Source organism: Anolis carolinensis, chromosome 6 (genome assembly GCF_035594765.1).
Source record: "Anolis carolinensis isolate JA03-04 chromosome 6, rAnoCar3.1.pri, whole genome shotgun sequence".
In the NCBI taxonomy this organism is placed as follows: domain Eukaryota; kingdom Metazoa; phylum Chordata; class Lepidosauria; order Squamata; family Dactyloidae; genus Anolis; species Anolis carolinensis.
This window is the reverse complement of record NC_085846.1, coordinates 103,913,132-103,938,041: the sequence shown is the minus strand read 5'-3', so window position 1 is coordinate 103,938,041 and position 24,910 is coordinate 103,913,132. Positions and strand designations below refer to the sequence as shown.

Sequence of the window (24,910 nt, the reverse complement as noted above, 5' to 3'; positions counted from 1 at the left end):
AAAAGCAAATAGTACCCAACCAAAGCAGATCTTCTCAGCAGGTTCATCCAATAATATATACATCTGTAGAATCAGCACCCATTATTTACTTTCTGTAGTAGTTTCTAAAAGGAAAGAATTAACATTAACTCATTTTAATTACATGACACACTCCTAGAATGGGCTACTTTCAGTTTTAGTATGCTTTTCCTCATGAATAAGGCAGCCCACGAGATTCTTCATTTGCTGAACTTTCTGCAATTTTCCTAGTGCCAGTTGAACTGTAAGAGTTAAGCAAGGCCCAAGGAAATGTCATAGTGCTGTCCCAGAGAAAGGAAACGTGACAATTACTCAACAGGAAATCCTCCCCATACCTAGAGGCTGAAAACCATGAAGATTGGCATTAGTAACTGTTCGGCATCATTGTCTCACTATTTCAGTGCTCCAGATCATCAGCACACAATGGAGTGGATTTTGTTAAATGTGCAGAATTTTTATTTATTTATTTTGCTTTTTAATTAATACTAATTACTGGTTTTCAGTAAGACAACACCGTATAGGGGGTGAGATTTAAACACTGCTTTCCTTGCTGCAGTCCCAATAGAAGTCTTTCTGAGGCAATCCCAGGTCTACAATTAGTTTTAGAAGACTTCCTTTGGCCATGAATTGAGACTACAGTAGACTAAAGAATACAGACCTTAAAGAAGCTGAAAGAAGCTGCAAAACGATGTGCCTAAAATAAGGAGAAAAACTTCTTTGCTCACATGGAACAAGGAAAAAAAATCAGTCAGGTTCTAGAAATGTATTGCCAACATATTTTAAGTATGGATTCCCATAATTACAGGGAGTTGAACTAGATAGTCCTTAGATCCATTCAGACTCCATGATGCCAAGTCATATAGTTACAATACAAAGATATGTTATAAAATTTCCAGAGAAAGCTACCACCAAAGACAGCTGAGGAACTGTGTTTGTAGATATATGAAATTTCTGGAAGCAGATAGGCTAAATTGTTAGAAAACCACAAGAAATTATCTGTGCCATACAGAATTATTTTAGAAGCCCATCTTATTTGTAAAAGGTTAAGGGAAAGACATTGAGAATTTATGTGAGCCGATTTAAGATCTCTCCATGACAATTCTGTAAACTGTTCGCAAATATAAAAAGCACTAAATTAAACTGTTGATGTTGCTTCACAAAATGCACAATTCATTTTAAAACATTAGTTGAATCAGATGTTCAAATAAATACCAAACACTACAAAGTTTAACCAACATGGTTCTATTTAAAAACTAGTTTCAACCATGGCACTCAGTGACAGCAATACAATACTTTTTTCACAAAGCGATGAATATAAAAATATGCCATAAATTCATTTGTAAACTAGTATTCTAATACACGTATGTCATTACAACATACTTTTCATATAACTCTTTCCTGAGATACTTTGGGTGTATTTCTTTTATTTTTACTGTGTTAAATGCATTATTTTTGATCACTTTAAAATACTGGTGCAAGTGGGATACAACCAAAATTACACATTTAAAGTAATTAATGCAAATATTGGGCAGGGGAGCAACTCTTACACATGTTGCATTTTGAGAATATTGGACACACACTGCCTTAAACATCCGACTCTTTCTGGGTAAGAAAAAGACACCTGAAATTTCAACTAAGAATCTACAAAAATGCAGCAAAGTGTTTCAGGAATGTTAGGCTGGAGTAGAAGACAAATGATACAAAGGAAAAGTCATAATTCTTGTTGACTAGACATTGCCTGCAGAAGCTTCTGTACATGCTGTAGCCAGTTCACAGTTTCAGTATTGACACTAGTTTGTCTTGGAAGAGCAAATGTCTTTTAAGGTTTCTAGCTCTTCTATAAGTTTCTTGTTTTGAACTTCTAACATCGCAACACGACTCTCCAGACATTTCACGTATTCTTTCTTTCGTCGTCGACATTCTTTTGCAGCTTCCCTGAAAAAAGCAGAAGTAGAAAGGGCAAACAAAAACACTTTTTGGCATGCTACTGGATGGGAAGGGGGGCAGGAAGGGGAGATGCAATGAGGCATGTCTATATAGTACTGAGGCTGTGATGCTTCCCGATGTTTGGAACAACTTCCAAAACTTTTAGAAAACACCTAAGAAAAACGCAGATCACAAGGGCCACACACTGTCCCCTCCTCAAGGGTCACATGGCAATCTGTAGAATTGCTTCATCTCATGCCTTGATTAGCATTTAAAGCCAAAAGGTCCACGGCCAAGAGCCCGTTACTCTGCTTTATGGCAATAAAGATCTTTGAGAGCCTTGAGTTCCTCAATGAGAGTCTTGTTTTGGTTTTCAAGCACAGCCACACGATTTTCAAGACATTTGACATATTCCTTCTTCTTCCTGCGACACTCACGAGCAGCTTCCCTGGAACCAACACAAGGCAAATGACTACAGGAGGAGTCACAACACTGTAAAAACCTGGACAAGATTAAAAAAAACCTCCAACGCCAGGAAAGTAGAAATAAATGAACATTCCAAGTCAGTAAATGACACAACAAACATATCACAAAACCACGCTACAATGAACAAGACAAAACTGAGTGATGACGATAAACACAACATCACTTTAGGAGGAAAGCGTGAGAACACTGTTGCAATGCAGATGACCAGATAAGCATTCTATCCTATATTAACAAAGTACTTTCTGCCACCTCCAAAGCTTGCATTGAAATAAAAGCACAATATGTAGAACCTAAACATCATCTGTGTCCATAGCCTATTTACATGCTGAAACAAGAAGCTGAAGCATCTTAGCCAATGCCTGCAAAAGGTTATCAAACTGAAAAGTTTGAAAAGATAAATGTTATGATCTCTCTTCAGATTGCCATCTAGACACTAATTTGAAATACCCTCAAAACTCTAAATTTTGTGCAAGTGTCAAATTTTGTAAAAAAAAAAAAAGAAGAAGAAGAAGAAGCAGAAGCAGCAGCAACAGTAGCAGGAGCGGGGGGGGGGGGGCAAAATGCTGTTTTTTTAACAAAAAAAACCTGATACCAGGTTTGACACAAAATCAGAAAGGAAGAAGTATAAATATCAGTAAGGAAACTTTTTTGAGTTGCTATCTCCATCTGTGGTTGCTAAATTTGGGGTAACTGTTATAATAGCTATCTGATTAAATCCCTACTATTTTGATGACATGTTATTTTTATTGACTTTGGCTTTGGGAATTTTGTCCGTTAAAGATTGGGGGGGGGGGTATTAAAGAGAAAAAGATATATTTAACATAAGGTTTTGATGTGCAAAGCATTTAATCTAAATAGCCATATACTGTATTTTAGCTTATTACTATTCGCTCTGTCCCTAACAATAAGACAGAGGGAGCATGATTTGCCTGGATTTCCAGTTCATGAGTTCATTCCTAAATTCCTCAAAATAAATAAAGATGAGTGCTACCTCCCCCTAGACCCAACCACTTAATATATTATTTCCAAAACATCATTGTTTCCACTGCAGGCTTGCTCCCACCAGTTCATTCCTGAGATGTAGTGATGTAGTTGAAAAGCGGCTCACTGAGTTAACGGTGATGGAACTTTTTGCCCATAATGCTCAGGTTTCTCTGTTCTCTCTGATATTAACTACAATCTCATATTAGATTGAATGGGAAATGGATTTTCTTAGCAACCACGTTTTTTGTGAGCTAGTCTTTGTTAGTATTTTGGAGAAGGATGGTATTGAATTGGCAAGTAACTTTACTAAAGACCTGCATTTCTACAGAGTATTATGATGAAGATGGAATAAGTGTGGCAAGAAACATTTTACCATGCATTTATGTCCACATATTGTATGACCTCATATGAAAACATTTAACAGGGTGCCCCTGCATCTGCAGTTCAGAAATAGAGGCTCTAATAGCTTGGGATAAAATTTTCTTCTAGTAAGAATCCCTGAATGAGTAATGCTCCAGAGGCACAAAGGTTAAAACCTTGTATGTGTTAACAGCCTATCTGCATATGCTGAATTCATGATCCCAGATATAATATAGCTATATAAAAAGAGATAGCAGGTTTTTAAAACAACTAGCACCTTGTTATGTGAATTTTGCAATACTAGGCACTCTAGACTGAATCTGAAGAGAGAAGACTAAGCAGAGAGAAAAACAAAAATCTGGATTCAGAGACACAATTTTTTCTGAATGAGCAATTTAAACAAAAGGCATGAGAAAAAGCAATACTATGCAAGTAGGAAGCAACATCAAAGTTAGTCACAGGCAAATGAACTTTCCCCCAGAAAACGCTTATTAATAATGTCTGGCAATACATCTGACAGACGTGGATCAACATTAGCAAGAAGATACATAGGAAGCAATAACAAGCAAAAGGTTACAGACTCCTGCACAACAAAGAACCAAGCAAAGCAAAGAACAGGTAAATAATTTTTTTAAGGACACCAAAATGCCACACAGACATGCCCACATAGAGTTCTGGCACAAATAAATTCTACTCCACAGCAAGTTTATTTTGCTGTAATAGACATAGCTGAAAATTAACAAAACTCTTCTAAAATTCAAGCCAAATGCTTTCACTGGTTCTTTAAGAAACAGGTGATTACAACTGCCTCTCTCAAATCAAAGTATGTATGGAAATACATGCACATTTTCTAAATTTGATTATAAGACAACTTTCCACAGAAAATATGATAATTCTTCATTATTTGCAGATGTTTCAGTGCAAGAGATTACTTAACATTCCTCACAGAACAGCGATTGTAAGTCGAGGTGGGAAACTCCATTGAGAACAGCTAAAAATGTTTGCCAAATATCACCTTAATAATTCTCAGCAGAGAATGTATAAGGTGGTATCATAACCTTGTGATTAATTTACATGCTTTTTCATAATGCATAGAATCATTTATATCTCCCTGGCAACTGAGGGAATGAGACAATTCTTCTATACAAGTATTGTCATTAGGATGGCAAGTCTGTCTTTCACCACATAACGGGAAATCGCATGGATTTCATCAACTGTTAATGTGAGATCACTATCATGCAGCAGAAGGAATTAGAGCCTGTTATTACCTCTAAGTGGTAAAGGTTGAACTGTTTGGTTTTTAGTCAACGGTTGTTCTAAAAGCTAAAACAGCCCAAGAACGCAAATGCTAATGATACTTTTAAAATATGTCTGAGCCTCTAAGTACCTATTTTTCATTAGCCGTAGCTCTCTTTTACGTGTTGCTTCTTCTGCTAGCTGCTGTGGGCTGTGCAATGTTCCTGGGGAAGCTGCCATGACGACCCCCTGAGGTAAGGCGGTGGTTGGAGTTCGGATCTGGTAAGTTGGCATGTCACCAGTAGCAGCTGTAAGAAAACACACACATAAGAAGATAATTTTAATTGAAAACATGACACTACTGATAACAAACCAAAGACTGATGAAGAAGCCAATGGAGATTCAAAAGTATCATCTCCAAGTTAAACAATGAGGCTGATAAGATAAAGCTACAACAATTAATCCCATAAATGATTCCCTAGTCAATCAATAGTATACAAAATCAGTGGTGTAAACGATATGATCAAAATAGTGTTCAAGTGATCTCACATAGGTTCATAGGTGCATGCACATCAATCAGAAAATGTATTTGAACATTAAAAAATGCATTTACAATATCTATTTCAAGATGGCACCTCTCGCCTATCATTTTGAAAGCAGTTTTATGAAAAGCAATATGATCCTGCCTGCTTAATCAGGTGCACAGATGAATTAATTTTTATGTGGTTAATCTAATCAATGATATAAAGTTCTATTTTAGGCAGAAAGGTGGGATTTAAGCCGAATAAACAAATAAATCAGTCAACAAAACTCTTCAGCTCTACTAAAATTCTAATGGAAACAATGCATTTGGTCAGCTGCTTCCAAATAGAGTAAATGTTTAAATGCCCTATCTATGCTTCTGTGGGCTTTATTTTGTTTAGCAAAAACCAGTCTCAGCACAAATGATGATGCCATTTGTTCACTCATCACTTTCATTTTAGGCTTCAGAGAAAACAGTTTTACTTACCATGATGGAGTCAGGAACAGAATGCATGCACTAATGAGAAGGCATATATCCCTAGCTCTATCTGGCTTTATATATATAAAAAAACTGATACTCCACCCCTCCTCAGCATCATTCAGAGGAGACAGCAATATTGTGTAATAGGCAAAGGATGCTCTGGAGAATACATTATTCCTCTTGACTAGGCCTGCACAACCTGTGGCCCTCCAGATGTTTTAGACTTCAATTCCCAGTAGGCATAGAATTCTGGGAGCTGGAGTCCCAAACACCTGGAGGGCCAAAGGTTGTGCAGGCCAGCTCTTGACTCATGAAAGAAGGCAGCCAGTCTGCCTGTTTAATGAAGCAAGAAGAAAGTTTTTGATCAAAGACAAATCAGGGCCATTCCTCTCACTGGTCCAAGCGTTCCTCCACAGTCGAGGTGACTATAGAGGGTTTTGTGGCAGACCTGGTATTCCAGTGTATGCCATCTACAATTGCATATGATGGATGTCAACTTAAATAATAAATTACAGAGCTGGAAGGGTCTTCTAGTCCTGGCCTAACCTCCTGCTCAATGTAGCAACGTAGAAATAGAATATTCTCAATGGGCAGATTATCGCCTTTTCCTTCAATGCCTCCAGTATAAAAGTGTAATATCCTTCTAAAATGTGGCAAGCACAATCTCCTGTCTCCCTACTTTACCATGACAACAATGCTTCCTAGCAAAAAGGCCCAAGACCATGTGCTTTTTAAATCAACAAGTATCAGAATTAAAACTAACTTGCGGTTACAACAACCCAAATATTTTGGTAATGCAGAGTGGAGTGTGAGCAGCTGTGTGAAAATATACACATTGACATATGTTGTGTGTGACTTCAAGTCAACTTTGACTTATGTTGACCCTAGCACGGAATTTTCTTAGAAATGTTTATTCAGATTGGGCTTCCTTGAGTCTCAGAGGGTATGACTTACCTAGGAGAGTCCAGTCGGCTGGATATCAATAGCCGAGCAATGTCTCCCAGAGTCCTAGTCCAACTATATTAACTGCCTGAATAACCACATATGATTTGACTGAATCATATTCAAAAACACAAGTTTCTCATCTATTTGACACAATGTTTTCAGATTGGAAAAAGCTCTGCTCAATCATACCAAGTGTTCATTCCATCCAACACAAATTTCTAGGAGTGATTTTCTAGATGCTTCTAGGAAGCCCAAAAGGAGCACAAAGGTCACAGTCCTACCCCAGTTTGGCTCCCAGTGTCAAAACATAAAGTTCACTATCTGTTTAATCAAACTTTGCTTTCAGCTGGAAACACATTTTTGCTAAAGATAGAGGAAAAGAGTGGGGGAGAGAGAATGACTGCCTTATTTCCAGGAATACATATATCTCCTTTGTGTGGGATATGACTACTGTTTGAGAAACTAGGAGACTTCCTGGAAAGCCACTGAATTTAAAATAAAGCAACAGTGTTAGGAAAGCGCTTCTCAGTTTCTGAATTATTTTTAAAATGTTTTTAAAATAAAATTAAAAATAACTATCTGAGATTTGGGTTTTTTTCTTCTAAAAATTAATCCTAAGGGTTTGCTATCACTTTGCTCATTGTTCTCAATGTTTATTGCCCCTTGAAAGCTAATTTACACAACTGTAATACAAATACATCTTAAAGCAAAATAATGGAAAATCATTATCTTAATACAAAATGAATTGCCTTGATTTAAGACATGGTTCAAACCAAACACAAAGCATTAGTTTTTACATTACAAGATTATGCCTTATTCTATAACAGTGGTTCTCAACTTGTGGGTCCCCAGGTGTTTTGGCTTACAACTCCCAGAAATCCCATCCAGTTTACATGCTGTTAGGATTTCTGGGGGTTGAAGGCCAAAACATCTGGGGACCCACAGGTTGAGAACCACTGTTCTATAAGAGGAGAACCCTGGGTTTATGAATCAGGAAGTTTGAAGTATCCAAACTGGAAGAATGTACCATTGTGTCTAATGCTCCTGTAAGCCATGGGCAGAAAATGGGAAATTGGATTGTCATACCAACTAGGTACTAATGCTACAGTAGCTTTTTTTTCTATTCAGGTAAGGTCTTTACCTTAGTATCCCAGCTGGGAATACAGAAACAGTTCTTTGCCTCTTAGACAATGGGGTTTAGCTGTGAGAAAGAAAACCCATCTTGGTACAACCCTAGTGCTCCTTATCTAGAGTTCTAGTGGGTTTAAAATGCTGCAGTGATGGAGACGTACAGCTACTTCAAAACTGTTTCTGTTACCCTTGGTCCCCCCTCCCCCCGACAACCCCACCTCCAAAACATTTTCTGCCGCTCCTGGAAACTTCAAATAGTAGCAATTCATCTTTAATGTGATTTTTTCCAACTCAAAGTGGACTCTTAGCCACTTCTATAATTTTTTCCTTTCGGGTATTTTATTTTATTAGCATTTTTTGCCAATCTGTCTGGCTCTGTCAGTCACAATTTTCTGCAGTTGCCAATCCTGGTACAGAGGAAATGCCATTTTGCAAAAGTAATGTTTCTCCATTTTAGTGATTGAGAGCTTGGATGGATCTATGAGCTCTGCAGAGTATACACAGGGTTCATACTACTTCAATTATGTGCATTAAATGGTGCACAATAGCAAGAAGAAAACGCATGCAAAAACCTATACACATTATAGATCATGTTGTAATCAGTCAGAGCAATCTACCAAGCTGAACATTGCCCATTACCTAACATAGAGAGAATGTTTATTAGAGTGGGTTGGCATTGTATAAATGAAAGCACCAACTTTCTACTTCCTGCCATTACTTCATACTGCTGTTGGGATCCATGTGGACCCAAAAAGTGTTCAAAAGTGAAGCTGTATCTAAGTCTTACTGCTTTATGCCTTAAAATCCCCCCCACCCCAGCTGCTCTAAAACTCCACTTCAACAACAACAACAACAACAACAACAACAACAACAGTGGAACCTATCAATACTGGGGAAGGCAAAGACTGGAGTGGGGGTTAGCAAAAATTGACTAAAGCATCATAGTGATAGAATAGGATTACTGAGAAACTTTATGATCGATCAAAGGGGTGTGTGCCTGTTGTGTGAAAATGGGGGTGGGCTGGGGATCTGAATGTACAAAAAGAATAAGAGATACAAAGAGTGGGCATGTACTATGTATCTGGGTGACAATCTGAAATGAAAGATAGGTAAAGTGGGGAGACTTCACTAGTGAAGTGTGTATTACTGAATTCAGAGTTAACAGAGTTAACTTCTTTGAGTAATAAAGATGAGTGGATTGAGTTTATGTAATTTGGAGAAAACTTCCTATTGATTTGGAGCGTTAACTTATTTTAGAGGAGTCTGTGTGAATGTTTTGTTGCATTAGAAAACAATCCCTTTAAAAGAATGGTGTTGCATTCAGATCTATATTGGACAAGGTAGCAGTCCTTCAACTGTACCAGACTGTCTAACTATGAAATATGTTTGGAGATTGACTGTAGCCATTGTAATAGCCATTTTATAAATGGGGATTGTGCTGTTGGCAGCACTGTGTGAGCACACGCATTTTCCAAACATTTTAACACATGCTCATGTCCTCCAATGGTTCGAGATGTCCCAGCTAACAGGAACTTTCAGCTTCCTGAGTCCTGTGTTCTGCAGAATTCTTGGCTTAAAAAAAACAGATTAGATACAGAAAATTTACTCTTCAAATGGAGGAGTTATAGCTGCAGAATTCTACAGAAACCTAGAATGTTATGTAAATTGATGCCTTCATTATCTCATAAGTCTAAAAGTCACAAAATATTATGGCCTGTTGACTATCTAAATTTTCTAGGCTAAAACTGACTGTTGCTGAACATAATTAATTAAGATATAAATATAAAAATGAAGGTTTTAACCATTCATGCCATTATTACAGCAGCCAGTAAATCAGCATTCTGTGGTCAGGTCTGCCATGACTGAATCATTTCCAAACACAACACCATTAATTTTTATAAAGTATATCCAGATGCCACGGAATTATATGCTTCCCTTCCTGTATTAAAATTACTATATGAATCATCACCATTCCAATTAAAAACCAGTTCAATAATGAGTGGCTTGTAAGTTGTTATTCACACTCAGTTAAATTCCCAAATATTCCACCTCATTCACTCCTGATCTTCTTGACAACTTTGATCTCCGAATTATGCCATCTCCAAAATTATGCAGACTAATAGAAAACTTTTACTTAAATTGAAAAAAATGGGAGGGGGAATCTGTTCTATTCAGAAGTATTCATGAAGTCTTCTGGATTTCTATCTGGTTTAAATGCAACTGGGTAGTTTTACATAGGCAAGGTTAAAGTTCGAGAAAGCAACACACTTCCTCCCTATTCCAAGCCAACTGCAATACAAAGTTTCTACAAATTCAATATTAAAAACTCAATATAGGCATAAATACCTAAGGCTTCATTATTATACTCTCTCAATGCATTTGAGATAGTGGACTACAGTCCACAAGACCGCCTGCTCAAATAGATAATTTTAAGTTAGAAGACTTCCTCCCCCCCTTTTAATATACTGAAATAGATAAACATGACTAGTACATTGATTACTGATACCAACTGTTTTAAAGTATAATCAAAGCTAACTGGGAGAGCTCTTTGGGAGTGGAACTCGCTGCCCCGGAGTGTAGTGGAGGCTCCTTCTTTGAGCAGAGACTGTCAGGAGTGCTTTGAATGTGATTTTCCTGCTTCTTGGCAGGGGGTTGGACTAGATGGCTCATGAGGTCTCTTCCAACTCTTTGATTCTATGATTCTAAAAGCTGTTTAAAGATTAAAGAAAACTGTGTGGCACTCCTGCAGTGTTAACACATGCAAATCTGAGATTCAGTCTGAGATATCAAAACACATGGGGCAACAGCCATTGCCATTCCAACACCTCTTAATGAAACCCATTTGACACATTAGAATAGTATAATCTCAACAAGCCTTAAGATCCATCTCAAGATTATCAGAAACAGGAAGCCATTGGGCTTTTTATCTTCAGCCAACTCTCCCAGCCCCTCCTTCCTTTTTTCCCTTTTTGCTCTTTTGCAGACTCAATAATTTCTGAAGAAATCATAGGGTAAATGTATATGTCAGTTCAAACCAGATAAAAGAACTTATACAAAGGTTAACCTACGTAATGGATCCACTTTAGATGAGACTAATGATAGGGTTTAAGACCCTCAGTCAGGCTTAGTAAAGGTCTACCCTTAAGGTCATTTCTGGATCTTTCCCCTGCATGGAACAATGTGACTATTTATGCATTACACTGTTTGAGAGTTTGTTTGTTGCTATAGAAACCATAAAAGACAAAAAAAAACCAAGAATGAATCTAGCTTCCATGCAGTTTCTAAGTAATTTATAAAATATCAACAGGAGTTATCTACCAAAGCCCTATGCTAAAAAATGTGACGCTCCGGTTAGAAATTCTGATTCCTGACTTCCATGAAGAGATTGCTTATTTTAAAAAGAATCTGCCAATGAGTACTGGAGAGCAAAACCAGAAACTCTACATAATAGGAAGAAGCAGTCTCTCCATCACCCTTGCCCCCCTTTCTAAGGCATGTGCCTTAGCAGAAGGATTATAAACTTTACTCAAGTATTCCACACAGCTCCTACTTCATTGCTCCTATGAGCCTGAGATCTTAAAGCACAGCTAAAGAGAAGAGATTGTTAGATAAACCACAAATAAAAGAGACAAACTAGATTTACTTAACTCAAGCGACAGAGTGCAGGTTACTGAATAACACTATAAAACTGGCCAGCAGGACGGGATGAAGCCGAAAGGAACTGACTAAATCACAGCATGACTTGCAGCTGACGTCAATGTGTATGCTGTTTGTAGAGTTTTAAGTTTTCCAGCCCTGTTACTGAAACCCGATTCCAGGAAATCTCGTGACGTCAGCCTTTTGAAGTCTATTAGCTGTGGAACAAACCATTTTTATGTGCAGGAGGCACAAAATAATAAATTATCAGAACATCCGCTGGTCCCTTTGGTTTTATTTCTTCTGGCACTTGACTGATTACACAGCTGAACATATAGCACAACGATATTTCCTTTGCTAAAAGATAAAGATGCATATCTTACATATACTTTTAGAGCAAACAGGTTGCTTGTTTTTACTGCCAAAGTGAAGGCAAACTTCAGTGCCCAGGCTAGCAAGAGAAATCATTAACCAATCCCCTCTAAATCCTGTCTCAGCTAAGGGAATATTAAATCATTTCACAGTTGAAGAAAGACAACAAAGTACTACAAAGCAACACAGCTGTTACTAGAAGTTCCAGCAAAATGCAGTGATTCTGATCTTTCCTGAAGTTTAGATGCTTGAATCCCACTGGAGTAAATGGAATTTAAGCAGCCGAGCAGTAGACAAGGCTACAGTCTGAATTTCCTCTTTTGAAAAGGAGCTGACAAAATTGCCTACCCGTTTCATCTCTCGTCACAGCCATGGCTAGCATCCGCTCAAAGTCTGCTCCTCCGCCACCACCAGCTGAACATGAAATGTTCCAAACAAGCAAGCATGTGCAGGATTACGAGCCTCGGCACTGACATCATAATGACCTCACTAGCCTACCCCGTCATTAATGTGCTTTCTCACTGGAACAGCTTGTTGAAACAGGAGCCCAGGGAAAAACCTTTTCTAGAAAACAATCGCTCCAGCTTTTTATACACTATAGCTTTCCTCAGACTCCAATATAAAAGTACACACAAAAAAGGGAGAACAATAAATCAAGGTGCTCCACAGACGCAATTACAGTGAAGGCAGAAACTTTCCCCTGCCAAAGCTTTTCAAAACAAATAGTCCAAAAAGCTACCCTTTAGCCAATAGTGGGACTTCACAATTGTCCTTATGTTTATTCTGTGATAGCCCTGACTTTCACAAGGTCACAAAAGCCCAATTAGCTAGGACCACATGCCCACTGAGTCCAACATCCTATTTGCTACAGTAGCCAACCAAATGCTTATGGGAAACCCACAAACAGAACATAAAAAGAATAGCCTTCCTTCAGTTGTTTTGTAGACAAATATTCAGAGATATGCTATCACTAATCCTGAGGCTATACATGCAGCTCCCAGGATTAGTAGCTATTAATATCCTTATCTTCCATAAATTTGTCTAAATTCCTTTAAAAATCAGGTTATAAAGTACACATGTAATAATGCAATTCTATGCCTGCTTACCTTAAAGCAATAGTCACTGAATTTAATGGAACTTCCTCATGAGTAGAAACATTTTATATTGTATTGTAAAGTGCACGTTCTCTCTCCACATATATTGTATATACATATAATTTATTTACCAAATATACCTGATAGATGTCACATTGACCAGATAAAAACACCATGGTTCCATAACATTATTTCTTAACTATTAGAATCTTTCACTTCCTTTTAAAGACTCTAATAGTCCAGAAATAATATCATGGAACCATGGTGTTTTATCTGGTGCCTTATTTTCCTCAAACTCATTCATTTATTCTAAACTCTCACTGAAAGTTTTCTTCTTTTTCTTTTTAATCATCATCGTCGTCATCATTATCACTACCACCAATATAACTGCTGCTGCTACTACTACCACTTTGCAGTTGGTGTTGAGCATTTGGTGGTTAGGGTTTTGTTTGCTTAACAACACCATCATTATATCTCTCTATAACCAATAGCAGAATTATTGATACTTCTCATTTGCTCTAACCATGAAGAAATCACTGAAGAATGCTAAGCATTCAAGACAACGTCTATAATGCTCACTCTTATGCTATACAACACCATTCATACATATCCAGCTACACAGATTTGTCACTGCACACCTTTTCAGCCTTCAGTGTGTTTATACACTGGCATTTGATAACTTGTTTACAACTGCTGGTTGATTACTATTCTTGCTCAAATGAGAGTGCAGACATTTCCTAGAAATTCCTAGAAATTTGAAACACTGCCTTGAACATAAAGACTCAGAAAAAAGATTACATAATAAAAGTAAAAACTCTAAAAGTCCATTTACTTTTATTTTATTTTGGCATCACACTGGAGTCTTATGATATCTTCCCAGCTGACCGAGAATCCTGAAATAGTCAAATTACTCCAAGGCAGCAAATTGTCTGTTACAGCAAGGACCAGTTAAGAATTGAGGAGTATAACAGATTGCTCACTGTGACAATTTTACCAGAAGTTTTGCATATAATGATGCCCCCATCTGCTCTGTCTTGATATGATGGTTGCACTAGTTCTTAAAGATACTCATCTGGTATCTACTTCTCCAGTTGTGTTGGGCATGTCAGTTTGTACTGTATGTGAATGTAGATACGATCTTTGGTAGTGTGAGATCAAACACTTGTACGTGAGCCTTGTCCTTGAATGATAAAGACAATGATGTAGGTAGACACCTTGATCTCTGAGCTGAACAAAATACTTCACTGGTATTTTTCATTGTGTTGTGTTGTGGTTTCAGGATGATGGTTTTAGACTGAGATAAAGTGTATTGCAATGGTTAGAACATTGGACTAGGACAGCCAGGGAAGACAGGAGTTCAAAATTTCCACTCAGTCATAAAGATCACAGACTACTTATTATCTCAAAGGACTGCTGTGAAATGAAAATTGTATATACCACTTTGAGATCCTTGGATGCAAAGTGGGGTGAAAATGTAGTAAATAAATAAAGGGATAAAATTGTTTTGATGTGCTTTCAATGTATTTATTTATTTATTTATTATTTACATTTCTATCCCGCCCTTCTCACCCGAAAGGACTCAGGGCGGCAATGGGGCATAGATACCAGAAGGTGGAGTATAAATTTCTGTGCATATAAATAAAGAAAGCCAACATCTCCAGAGTAGTCTGTATTCTTACAGGAGCCCTATTCAAGTGTAAAACTAAGACACAACTGCACAACTGAGACATACTTAAAATCCAATATTATTAAGATTCATAGCTCACACACCTCTGCCCTAGTCTTTCTGGAAAGTCTTTCCAAAGGTGCAGCCGTATCAGCCTTGGCAGCAAAACCACTCTGTGGCACCATAAGCACTAACAAATTTAATACAGTAGAAACATAGTTCATGAAAAGTAATGATGTAATGTAAGGTGCCACATTTATAGAAGCACTGTGAAGTCTTTACAGTAATGGTAGGTAAGTTGCCATTGCTTCACTTAACAACATGGGTTATATTTTTAGGCATGATGGCTTTTTGCTAGAAATTATTTGAGTCACAGTAGCACCTAAATCTAGGAAGGCATACTTAAGACTTTTCCGGTGTTTGTCCACATAGTATCTTATTTGTTATATTTATATCCCTCTTTTCTCCCAATATGAGATCCAAGATGGATTATATAGCACATATTCAAATGCAATCTGGACAAAATAATTTAAAATATTAAAGGGGTTTTTAAAATTACATAATCCGGTCTATAAAATTAATTTTAAACAGTTGAAAATCAAGCAAAACATTAGAAGACTCTCTACAACATCCTCTGCATTCCCTATTAGAAGACCCTCTGCAACATCCATTTAAAAGCCAAAGCCTTGTCTACATAAAATGTTATCTGCCTAAAAGTAGAACCTTCTACTATTACCTTCTACAGAAAGTACTGTAAGACAGAAATTAAATCTACATACCTTTTCATTTTTTAAACCTCACATGACCACTGAAACAGAAATAAAATCTTTATAAACTAAAATATTTTTCTTCATAATTCCTTCCCTAAATATTACGATCTGTTTTAAACACACTCTTCTGTCTCAATGAAGAGTAAAAATGAAGCAGGTAATGGATCACAAACAGGTGATGGGTGATAGGGCCATTTCAGTGGTTCCACTCCATGTATAGAACATCTCCCTCATAGTGCAGAACAAACTTATAGATGTCCTTTGGATAAATCAATCAAGTCTTTTCATTCTTCAAAACTTTAAGTGACGTTTGTATTGGTTGCTTTTATCCATTTTTTTAAAAAAGAGTGTAGTTATTTAACTATGATTTGGAAACCACTTTATTAAATCCACGAAATCCACTTAAGGCATAGATAGATGAGGTATGAATGTTTTTGACAAGGATACATTTAAAGAGAATTATCCCATCTAAAACAAAATGTAAGAAAAAAAGAACACACCTTGGACAACAACTTGACTCCCAGGTACAAAGAACTGTTGTGTGCCATCAGGTGTTTGAGCTGCATATTGTACAATTGTAGCGCCAGGCTGAGGAGCTCCTGAATTTGTCATTGTTAAGGTCTGCAACCCCTGGACGCCATCAGATGCTGGGTTAGAGATCTGGATTGCTCCACCCTGGGCTATAGCAACTGAACAAAAACAACAGATTTGTTAGACACCCAAGGCATGAGTGCTTGAAATCATACCCAAAGGGCATATTGGGCATTTCAGTGTGACTTTTGAAATTTGCCACTATGCCTAAAGCAATCAGGTGTAAGAATTAAATTATGAAGCACCACCATACATATTTAGTATTTTGAGGCCTATGAGATGAAAGGAATTTTTGTTTTGGTCTTGAAAGGCGGAAGAGAGGCAGCCTCAACTAGGGTTGCTATATATGCAACGCACATGTCAAAAACAAAATGACATATGCAACATCTTACAAGTCAGTGATTTTTGAGGGCTGAGGAGAGGACCTCTGATTTTGATGACTGAGGAAGTAGGATTTGTGGGCTTCATGCATCTCATGGAACCTCCACTCTGCCGTCCAAAGCAGAATGATGAAAAGTAGACTCACATTATTTCTATACACAACGCTAAAAAAACACACTGAGACAAGCTTTGTGCAAGATCTCACACAATTACTAAGATTTTATGTACATTTTCCTTCAAACCTCATTTATTTCCATGGTGCCAGCTACAAGATAAGCTCCCAATAGATGATGTACAACAATTAAGCGAATTAATTAAGCCTTTTCTGGATGATGGTGCTTATGATGATTTTTCTGGGTAAATATATACTATATTCTAGGCTATATTTCAGAGGAAGTTAATGGCAAACCACCACTGAATATTTCTAAGCTAAGAAAGCCCTGTTAGATTAAGGGGGTCCTCATAAATTAACAGGCAACTTGAAGGCACACATTCCTTAATTTCTAATTATACAATGTTGTTTCAAACACACATATTAAGAGACACCAATAAGGCTTATAGCAAATGAAGAGAACAAAGCAAGCAAATTTTCATTTTTATTTATTGGAAAAATAAATGAATGGACAATGTTGAGGAACCGGGGTTGCATTGTTTATTCTCAACTCAGCAGTGGCCACATTGAATCCCTTCTGCTGCATTTTGACAGAGAGGAAACTATACACCCACTTTAAAACAATGCATTTTAACTCCTTTATAAGCCAAACTGCACCTCTGTACATTGCCTCTAAAAAAAGAAAAGGCAAAAGTCTCAGGTTTCAATGATGATTTTTTTCCCTCTCCCTTGCCTCTATATCTGTACTTTATGGTGGATTTCAATTTCCATTTTGCTTTTATAAACAGTACTTAAGAACTCTCTCAAATGTTACAGAATACATACTATATTGTCCAGTGCTGGTCTGGTAAAGGCTGGTTGGCACTGCCATGGTAGGGATGCCAGATGCCGTTCCTTCTTCCTCTGGCTTTGCTTCTTCGATCTTTGTGACACCAGGTGCATCAGAAGAAAGTTCATTCAGAATTTTTCTGATAAAAATATAGATACACATTTAAAGAAATACACAATGAAATGAAGTAATTCCATGTTTTAAATATAAAAACATTATTATTACTACTAGTATCATTAATATAGTAATAATAATTCTTACCGATATGAAGGCCTCCTTGAAAGGATTTCCCTCCTCTTCTGAGAATCAATTACAACCTCTGATTCTGTAGATTCATCTGCACTTGTAGCTGATCCTACCTAAAATAGCACATAAGCACTGAAGTTATAGTATAGAAATCTATAAGCAATAGGTTACTACACAACCAATGAATTTCAATTGTACTAGATTGGTTGCCTAGAATTTTGCACTGTTGTCAACATATGCAAAACACAAGATTCACACTGCACGGAATGTAATACCAACAATCTGCTTCATGGAATTGTCATGAAAGTACTTTACAATTTGCCACTACTTTGTTAATCATAAACAGTAGTGATAGTATCTAGGAACATGTATAGAATCTGGGTTATTTTGGCTCTTACTCTGAAACAAAGTCATGGCTGCAAAACTACCGTAGAGACTTCAATATAGCTGCCAAGTTCTACCCATTGTGTCTCTTCTCCATTCTTATCACTAAACCATATGGAATATGAATATACAGTAGCATCCATTTTCCTTAACAGAAAAAGGCTCTAGTATTTGGTGATGCTTGCAAGATGTTGCACAAAATACAGAGGGAGCACAATGAGTACATATGGCAGGGAATGAGAAAAGTAAATAATGCAAGTGAAGTATGTGCAGACTGCCCTGAATACTGAAAGAAACATGTTAACAGTATGTTCTCGAAGGCTTTCATGGCTGGAATCACTGGGTTGCTGTGAGTTTTCCGGGCTGTATGGTCATGTTCCATAAGCATTTTCTCCTGACATTTCGCCCACATCTACAGCAGACATCCTCAGAGGTTGTGAGATAAATTGGAAACTAGGCAAGGGAGGTTTATATATCTGTAGAAAGAAGAAAGAACTCTTGTCTGGAGGCAAGTGTGAATGCTGCAATTAATCACCCTGACTAGCCTTTCAGTTTTAAGGTCTGGCTGTTTACTATCTGAGGGAATTCTTTGTTGAGAAGTGTTAGCTGGCCCTGATTGATTCATGTCCGTAAACAGCTGAATGCTATTAATATAGTACGTGTATGTGTCTCTGTGTGTTTTCAAGTCACCACCTGATTTATGGGGATCCTATGAATTTCATAGGATTATCTTAAGAAAGGAATGCTCAGATATAGTTTACCAGCTCCTTCCTCAAAAATATAGCCAACAGTGCCTGATATTCATTGGTAACAACAAGAAAAATAATCAGTCAGCAGTCAACCTGTCTAATTAAATACAAAAAAGTTATTTTGTCCACTATTTACACAAAAATGAGAGGCCCAAGATACAAGTGAAAGTTAAGTAAAACCTAATGCAAAATGAAGGAACACTACTAACCTGAACAGATTGCAACTGTGGTGACTGAATAACCGAAGGCTGAGTGGTTTGAATCACTCCTTGTACATGGACAGTTTGACCAGAAGGCAATTGAACTACAGTTACTGAGGGAGATCCTCTTCCTGTTGTTGATCCTGCCACGGAAACCTATGACATTCATGAAAAACAGTGTGAAGACATTAGTCAATGTATATGCCCTGATATCAGTGTTGGCAAAAAAGAACCCAAATTTGGTAGTAACCTGTCACTTTTGAAATACAAAATGCTGTTTTCTGAGGAACATACTTGTGCTTATCAATTCAAAATATAACATCAGCACATTGCTTGAAATAAAAGATGCAATCTCTGCACAGAATGGTGGGCTCAACAGCACAACAAGATTGCCTACTTCTACCAAAACTAATGCCACAATAGTTGCTATGCCTTGCTGCTGCTATTGTTGTTGTTATTTCTTTCATTGTAATCATCATTTGTATCCTGTCTTTCTCCCAAGAATAGGACTCATGATGGCTAACAAACTACACTATGTAACATATTTTTTGTTCCTGGCTTATAAATGTCATTTCCTAATCAGTTCCATCATAAAAACATGGAAAAGGTTTATTAAACTGCAAAAACTTGTGGGACACCCTGTAGTACATTTTGCTATAGCTTTTCAATGAATATCTCAGTCTCAACCAATTCAACATAGTTTGTGGCAGCCATAAAAACTAAGTTTCTGGAATATAACAACTACTTTCAAAGTAAATATTGCACAGTTGAACAGGAAATAGCACTTTCAAACCAGAAAAAGATTTTTTTTTAATTGTTACAATGTTATTTTAAACAATACATACTAAATACAAGTATCAAATAAAATCTTTTACAAAGCATTAAAAGGCCAACATCGTCAGTTTGTAAAGGGCTGGTGGCACAAAATATATTTAGACCTGACACTGGAAGGATAGCAAGGAAGGGGTCATCCTGGCCTCTTTGGGGGAGGGAGTCCCAAAGTCTAGGAACAACCACCAAGAAGGCCCTTTCCCTTGTGGCCACCAAATGAGCCTGCAAAAGTGGTGGAACAGAGAGAAGGGCTTCTTCAGGTGATCTTAGAACTCTAGTGGGCTCATACAGGAAGATACAATCCTTCAAATAACCTGGAGCCAAGCTATATAGAGCCTGATAGGTCAAAACCAACACACGGACTTGTGTCTGGAAATGAAAAGTAATCAATAGAGCAATTGCAGCAAAGTAGTTGTGTGCACCTTATCGCCAATCCCAGTTAACTAACTGGCTGTACTTTTTTGAGCCAATTTAAGTTTCTGAGCATGTTTCAAAGGCAGCTCCACATCCAGAAGTTATCACCAAATAGCAAACCTGTGTAATGATATATAACTCATCTGAGTCCCTATTCCCAGATCTTTCCAAGCACCAGTTTAGCAGAAGAGCAGCTGCCTTGGAATTAGATGGAAAGGAGTAGTAGAATTGACCGACATCAGCATACCAAGGACACCTCACCCCAAAACTCCAGATGACCTCTCTCAGTGGTTTCATGTAGATTAAATAAAATAAGGAATAAGACGGGAATCCTGAGGGACTTCACAAGTCGATGGCCAGATGCTTATTTTACAGAAGAACACTAGCAAAGGATAGCCTGAATAGCCATATTTAATTGCAACATGAAACAAAATCTTCTCTATCTTAACCCAATATTTCATCAATTGAAGCCAAGTAGCTATTATATATTATTGTTCTAAGCAGTCCTTTATACATAAATTGTTTTGTAAATTACAGTGGCAATGATTATGTTTTTTAGATGTCAAAATATATACGGTATAAAACAAAGTAGATTGGTGCCAAGATGGCATTACATTAAAAAATAAGGCATTCTAAAAATACATTTTTCAAATTAATAAAATAGCTGGACTGCATTCTAGTCTAACTTAAACATAATATTTGAAAATTTAGAAACTGACTCCAAAGGACCCTACATCTCTTTCCAACATTATATCTCTTTCAGAATTTAGATTACCTCTCTCTTTTGAAAGTATTTAAACTTGTCAAAAATATCTGAGGAATAAATTTGCTTCCTTCCATCTTAAAAATTGCAGTATTGCAAAACCTAGACCTCTTTCTACTACCTAGATTACTAAACCTTTCTCACATTCACATATGTTTGCTGAATTAGTCATGTGAAGATAGCAGCAGTTCTGGAAATGCTGACGTCAATAAGGAGGAGAACTAACTACAGTACTGGCATTTGAGTGCTTACACAGATTCTCTATTACTGAAAACAGATGGCTTGCAAGACAATTTTAGCCAATTGGAAAATAAAGTTTTTTAGCATGGAACAGAATACTACAAGAAACTATGCGACACACACAGAGGCAGCTTCTTTCAGAGACAGTTTATTGCAAATAAATAGGTGTGCAGGTATAAAAGTATTCTGCACACCTATGCTCAGGATTTTATATTTGTTGGAAACTATATTTAAGGAAACATCACTACGCATATTAGAGCAGATATTACAATGTGGTGAGCAGCTTTCTCTCCACACCTGAAGGCTGCACTAGAAATAACATGATATCATTTCCATGGGTTGTTTTTTTTACCGTTTTCACAATTTTGGCCAGTTCTCAAAAATCTTACTTTGGGGCTATTGTAGATCTTTGGGATGGCAGGTGAATGTTATTTTAGTCATTTGAGGCGAGGGCAAATAATTTCCCAAAAGCTCACCCAAATTGGGAAAAGAGCTGGGGGGGGGGGGGGGCAGGAGCTTTGGTGATACTCTGGAGGGCTCTCATGTGCTAAAAAGTGGAAATTGGGAACCAAATGGTTTAAAGCAAAGTTGATGTTGTAACCCAGCCACCTACTTGATCCTCTTTTCACTCAAACACTACACAGATGAACAAGAATAGTAAGTTTATTAAGAAAAGAGTATATAATATATAAACAGTTTCAAAATACATCCATGAGCTAGATTTCCAGAAGCTTAACAAAAAGCAATGGCAAACTTTGAATAGGAATTTCAAAAATCACTTAAGACAGAAGTGAGAAACTGTAATACAAGAGTTGGCTACACTTAAGCTAGAGTTATATTCAAAGGTTTGAAAGCATGAACATTGCCATAATTCAAAGGTTTTATACTTGAACTTGACTATAATCCCAAAGGCTTGAAACTCGAAACAAGATTTGTAATCCGAACAGGAACTTAAACAGGAAAACAGGATACAGACCCAAGAATAGAACTCCTAACTCGGAGCTCCAAAGGCAGGCAATTTGACACATTAAATCCATCGTTGATCTCCCCACCAAACATTGACTCCAATTCCTTAAGAATACTCCCTCTAGCCCATGACATCGCTCTTTCTCACACCTGGGTTCCCCTTGTTTATCTTTCAGTCTCTGGGAACACCATGTTTGTCTCAGTTTCGCACTATCCCGTCTGATCTGAAAACGCTGGGTTACCTATAACTGTCCTGTTTCCTCCGATTCTCATGAAAATCACTGTCTGTTTCCCTGACAACAGATCTACCAAAAACATTCTTATCATCTTGAAAAACACATACTCTTTCCCCCACGGAAGCACCAGGTTCAACCAGAAAATCCTCGTCCTTATCCTCAGAGGCTTCACAGGCCTCTATAATTGGATCCAGATGCAACACTGCTACTTCAAGAGAGGAGCAGGGAAAAAACCTTATATTATTTATAAAAGGGATGGACACCTTTGGGCAGTCACCCAAAAAAACCTTTGGTGAGTTGTGTGCATAAGTGCATACAATGCTCAAAAACCTGTGGAAACATGGATAGGAAACACAGAGCCCTCCAGATGTCGTCAAACTGCAATAAACAGCATGGGGAGCTAACTTGTGGCTCATGGCTCCCATTAGTAATATGTCATACTTTGGATCGACATACTAAGGAAGGTAAATCTGAGTCCACTGAAATTTAATAGGCCACTTTTAAAATGTTCTATATACATCATTTCAATAATCTTGCCAATGGGCTGGAAGAATGGTATGGTTACCTTCATATTGTTATCTTGTGACTGAATCCAACAGAATCTTGTGTAATTCTCCCTCATGTTCACTAGACATTTTTAACTGAGCCTTTGGGGCACATAACTTGTGCTTAGTCTCTGTGTTGTGCCAAGGTCCCAAGATGTTACAAAGATAGAGTAATGAATGTATCCCAAACTGAAGTTTGTGCTGCTGCCTAAGAATGAATGCTTCTATACAAGAAATTCTTATACAGAAAACCAGTATTTCCTTCAGATTAGAGGAAGAGGTAATTATAAGGAGTGGGTCAGGAAGGTAGTAATTGAATCATCTCCTTATATATCAGCTCGACTGACCTTCTTTTGTTCAACAGGACACAAGAATTAAACTGATATTTAAAAGAAACACGTAGGATATTTAAAATGATGGATGTTTGCTCTTTAAAGGCAATGCTCACAATCTCACAAGAAATCTTCCCATGTCAAATATATTCTAAGGTAGACTAAGCTTTATTTATTTATTTATTTATTTACAGTATTTATAAGCATAAGAGCAGCCACTTAAGAGAGCTCTGCTAATCTTCAGCAATGACAGAGACCATGTACATCAGTTTTCTTTGTGGAGAGAAAAAGTGGGGTATAAACAAACATAGTAATAATAATATTTTATGTACATGCATAGCTGCTAATACAGTTGTCATTCAGCACTGCTTGAGTGTATTGGGTCTTGGAAAGCTGGTATAACTAGAAAGCTTAACCAAAAAATTAGTAACATCTACCAAAACGAGTTGGGACTGGAGCTCCAACTTTAAAATGAATATTCTTGCCATTTTAAATTTCAAATTCCTGATGCAACACAAAACTACATATACTCTTAAGGAGGATAAGGCTAATTCACATGATTTCTTTCACATCTTCCCATGTATATCTCAGATTATCCTGTTGCACTTAAACAGTATCTGTGGATTAGAGTGAATTGTGTGGGTGTGTCATAGATAGAGAAGATTCCATGGTCAATGTACAATCTTGCTCCATACCACCTGTATGCTTGTAACCCTGCAAGCAGGATTAATATTATCTGCAATGTCCTATTAGGTAGGGCTTTTCAAATAAACAAAACATTTAAAATTACCTGAGCTATAGTGGACATCTGATTTTGGCTAGGTGGAGACTGTATATCAGCAGAATCATTTTCGGCAACACAATCTCCTGTACTGCCATCTTGTTGTGATTCACCTGTTTCCATGGTCATTTGTCTAAAAAGAAAAGAAAAATAGAGAGAAGCCGGGCCAGGGGTGGGGGTGGGGGGAGAGACAGAGAGAGAGGAAACTAATGAAAGAGAAAAGCCCAAATAAAGCATTTCACACATATTACATTTTATTTACCTTCTATTTAATATTTTGCAATAGAGAATATGACACAGGTTGACAATCCCTTATCCAAAATGCTTAGGACTGAAAGTATTTTGGGTTTTTGAATTTGTTCAGCTCTGGAACTATTTGTATATGCATAATGAGATATCTTTCAGATGAGACCCAGGTCTAAACCTGGAATTCATTTATGTTTCCTATACTGTACACATTATACACATAGCCTGAAAATAATTTCATACACTATTTTAAATAATTTTGTGCTTGAAATCAAGTTTTGTTACAATGAACTATCAGAAAGCAAGGATGTCATTATCTCAGCCACCCATGTGGGGAGTTTTGGAATATTTTGGATTTCTGTATACAACATCAAATTCCAATATCAATGAAAATTCAACTGGTATCTTTGATGTCAGGGCTCAGAGAATAACATTTC

The 24,910-nt window shown here is 37.2% G+C and overlaps 1 protein-coding gene across 6 annotated transcripts in view; it reads right to left on the bottom strand.

Annotated features, from left to right (window-relative positions):
- Positions 1-1,244: 1,244 nt before the first annotated feature.
- The window catches only part of crem (cAMP responsive element modulator), a 32,456-nt gene continuing 8,790 nt past the window's right edge, over positions 1,245-24,910 (bottom strand). For 3 of the 6 annotated variants that reach the window (XM_008112328.3, XM_008112327.3, XM_062957146.1), the window contains 7 exons: positions 24,237-24,360; positions 19,129-19,275; positions 17,802-17,899; positions 17,537-17,679; positions 16,128-16,316; positions 5,162-5,318; positions 1,245-2,392 (listed from right to left, as the gene is read on the bottom strand). In XM_008112328.3, the coding sequence (XP_008110535.1) occupies positions 2,248-2,392; positions 5,162-5,318; positions 16,128-16,316; positions 17,537-17,679; positions 17,802-17,899; positions 19,129-19,275; positions 24,237-24,356 (999 nt within the window). In that variant the 5' untranslated portion in view covers positions 24,357-24,360 and the 3' untranslated portion in view covers positions 1,245-2,247. Of the gene's footprint in view, positions 2,393-5,161; positions 5,319-12,445; positions 13,092-16,127; positions 16,317-17,536; positions 17,680-17,801; positions 17,900-19,128; positions 19,276-24,236; positions 24,361-24,910 lie in introns of those variants that run through there. The other 3 variants (XM_062957147.1, XM_008112331.3, XM_008112330.3) reach the window with 3 other exon arrangements.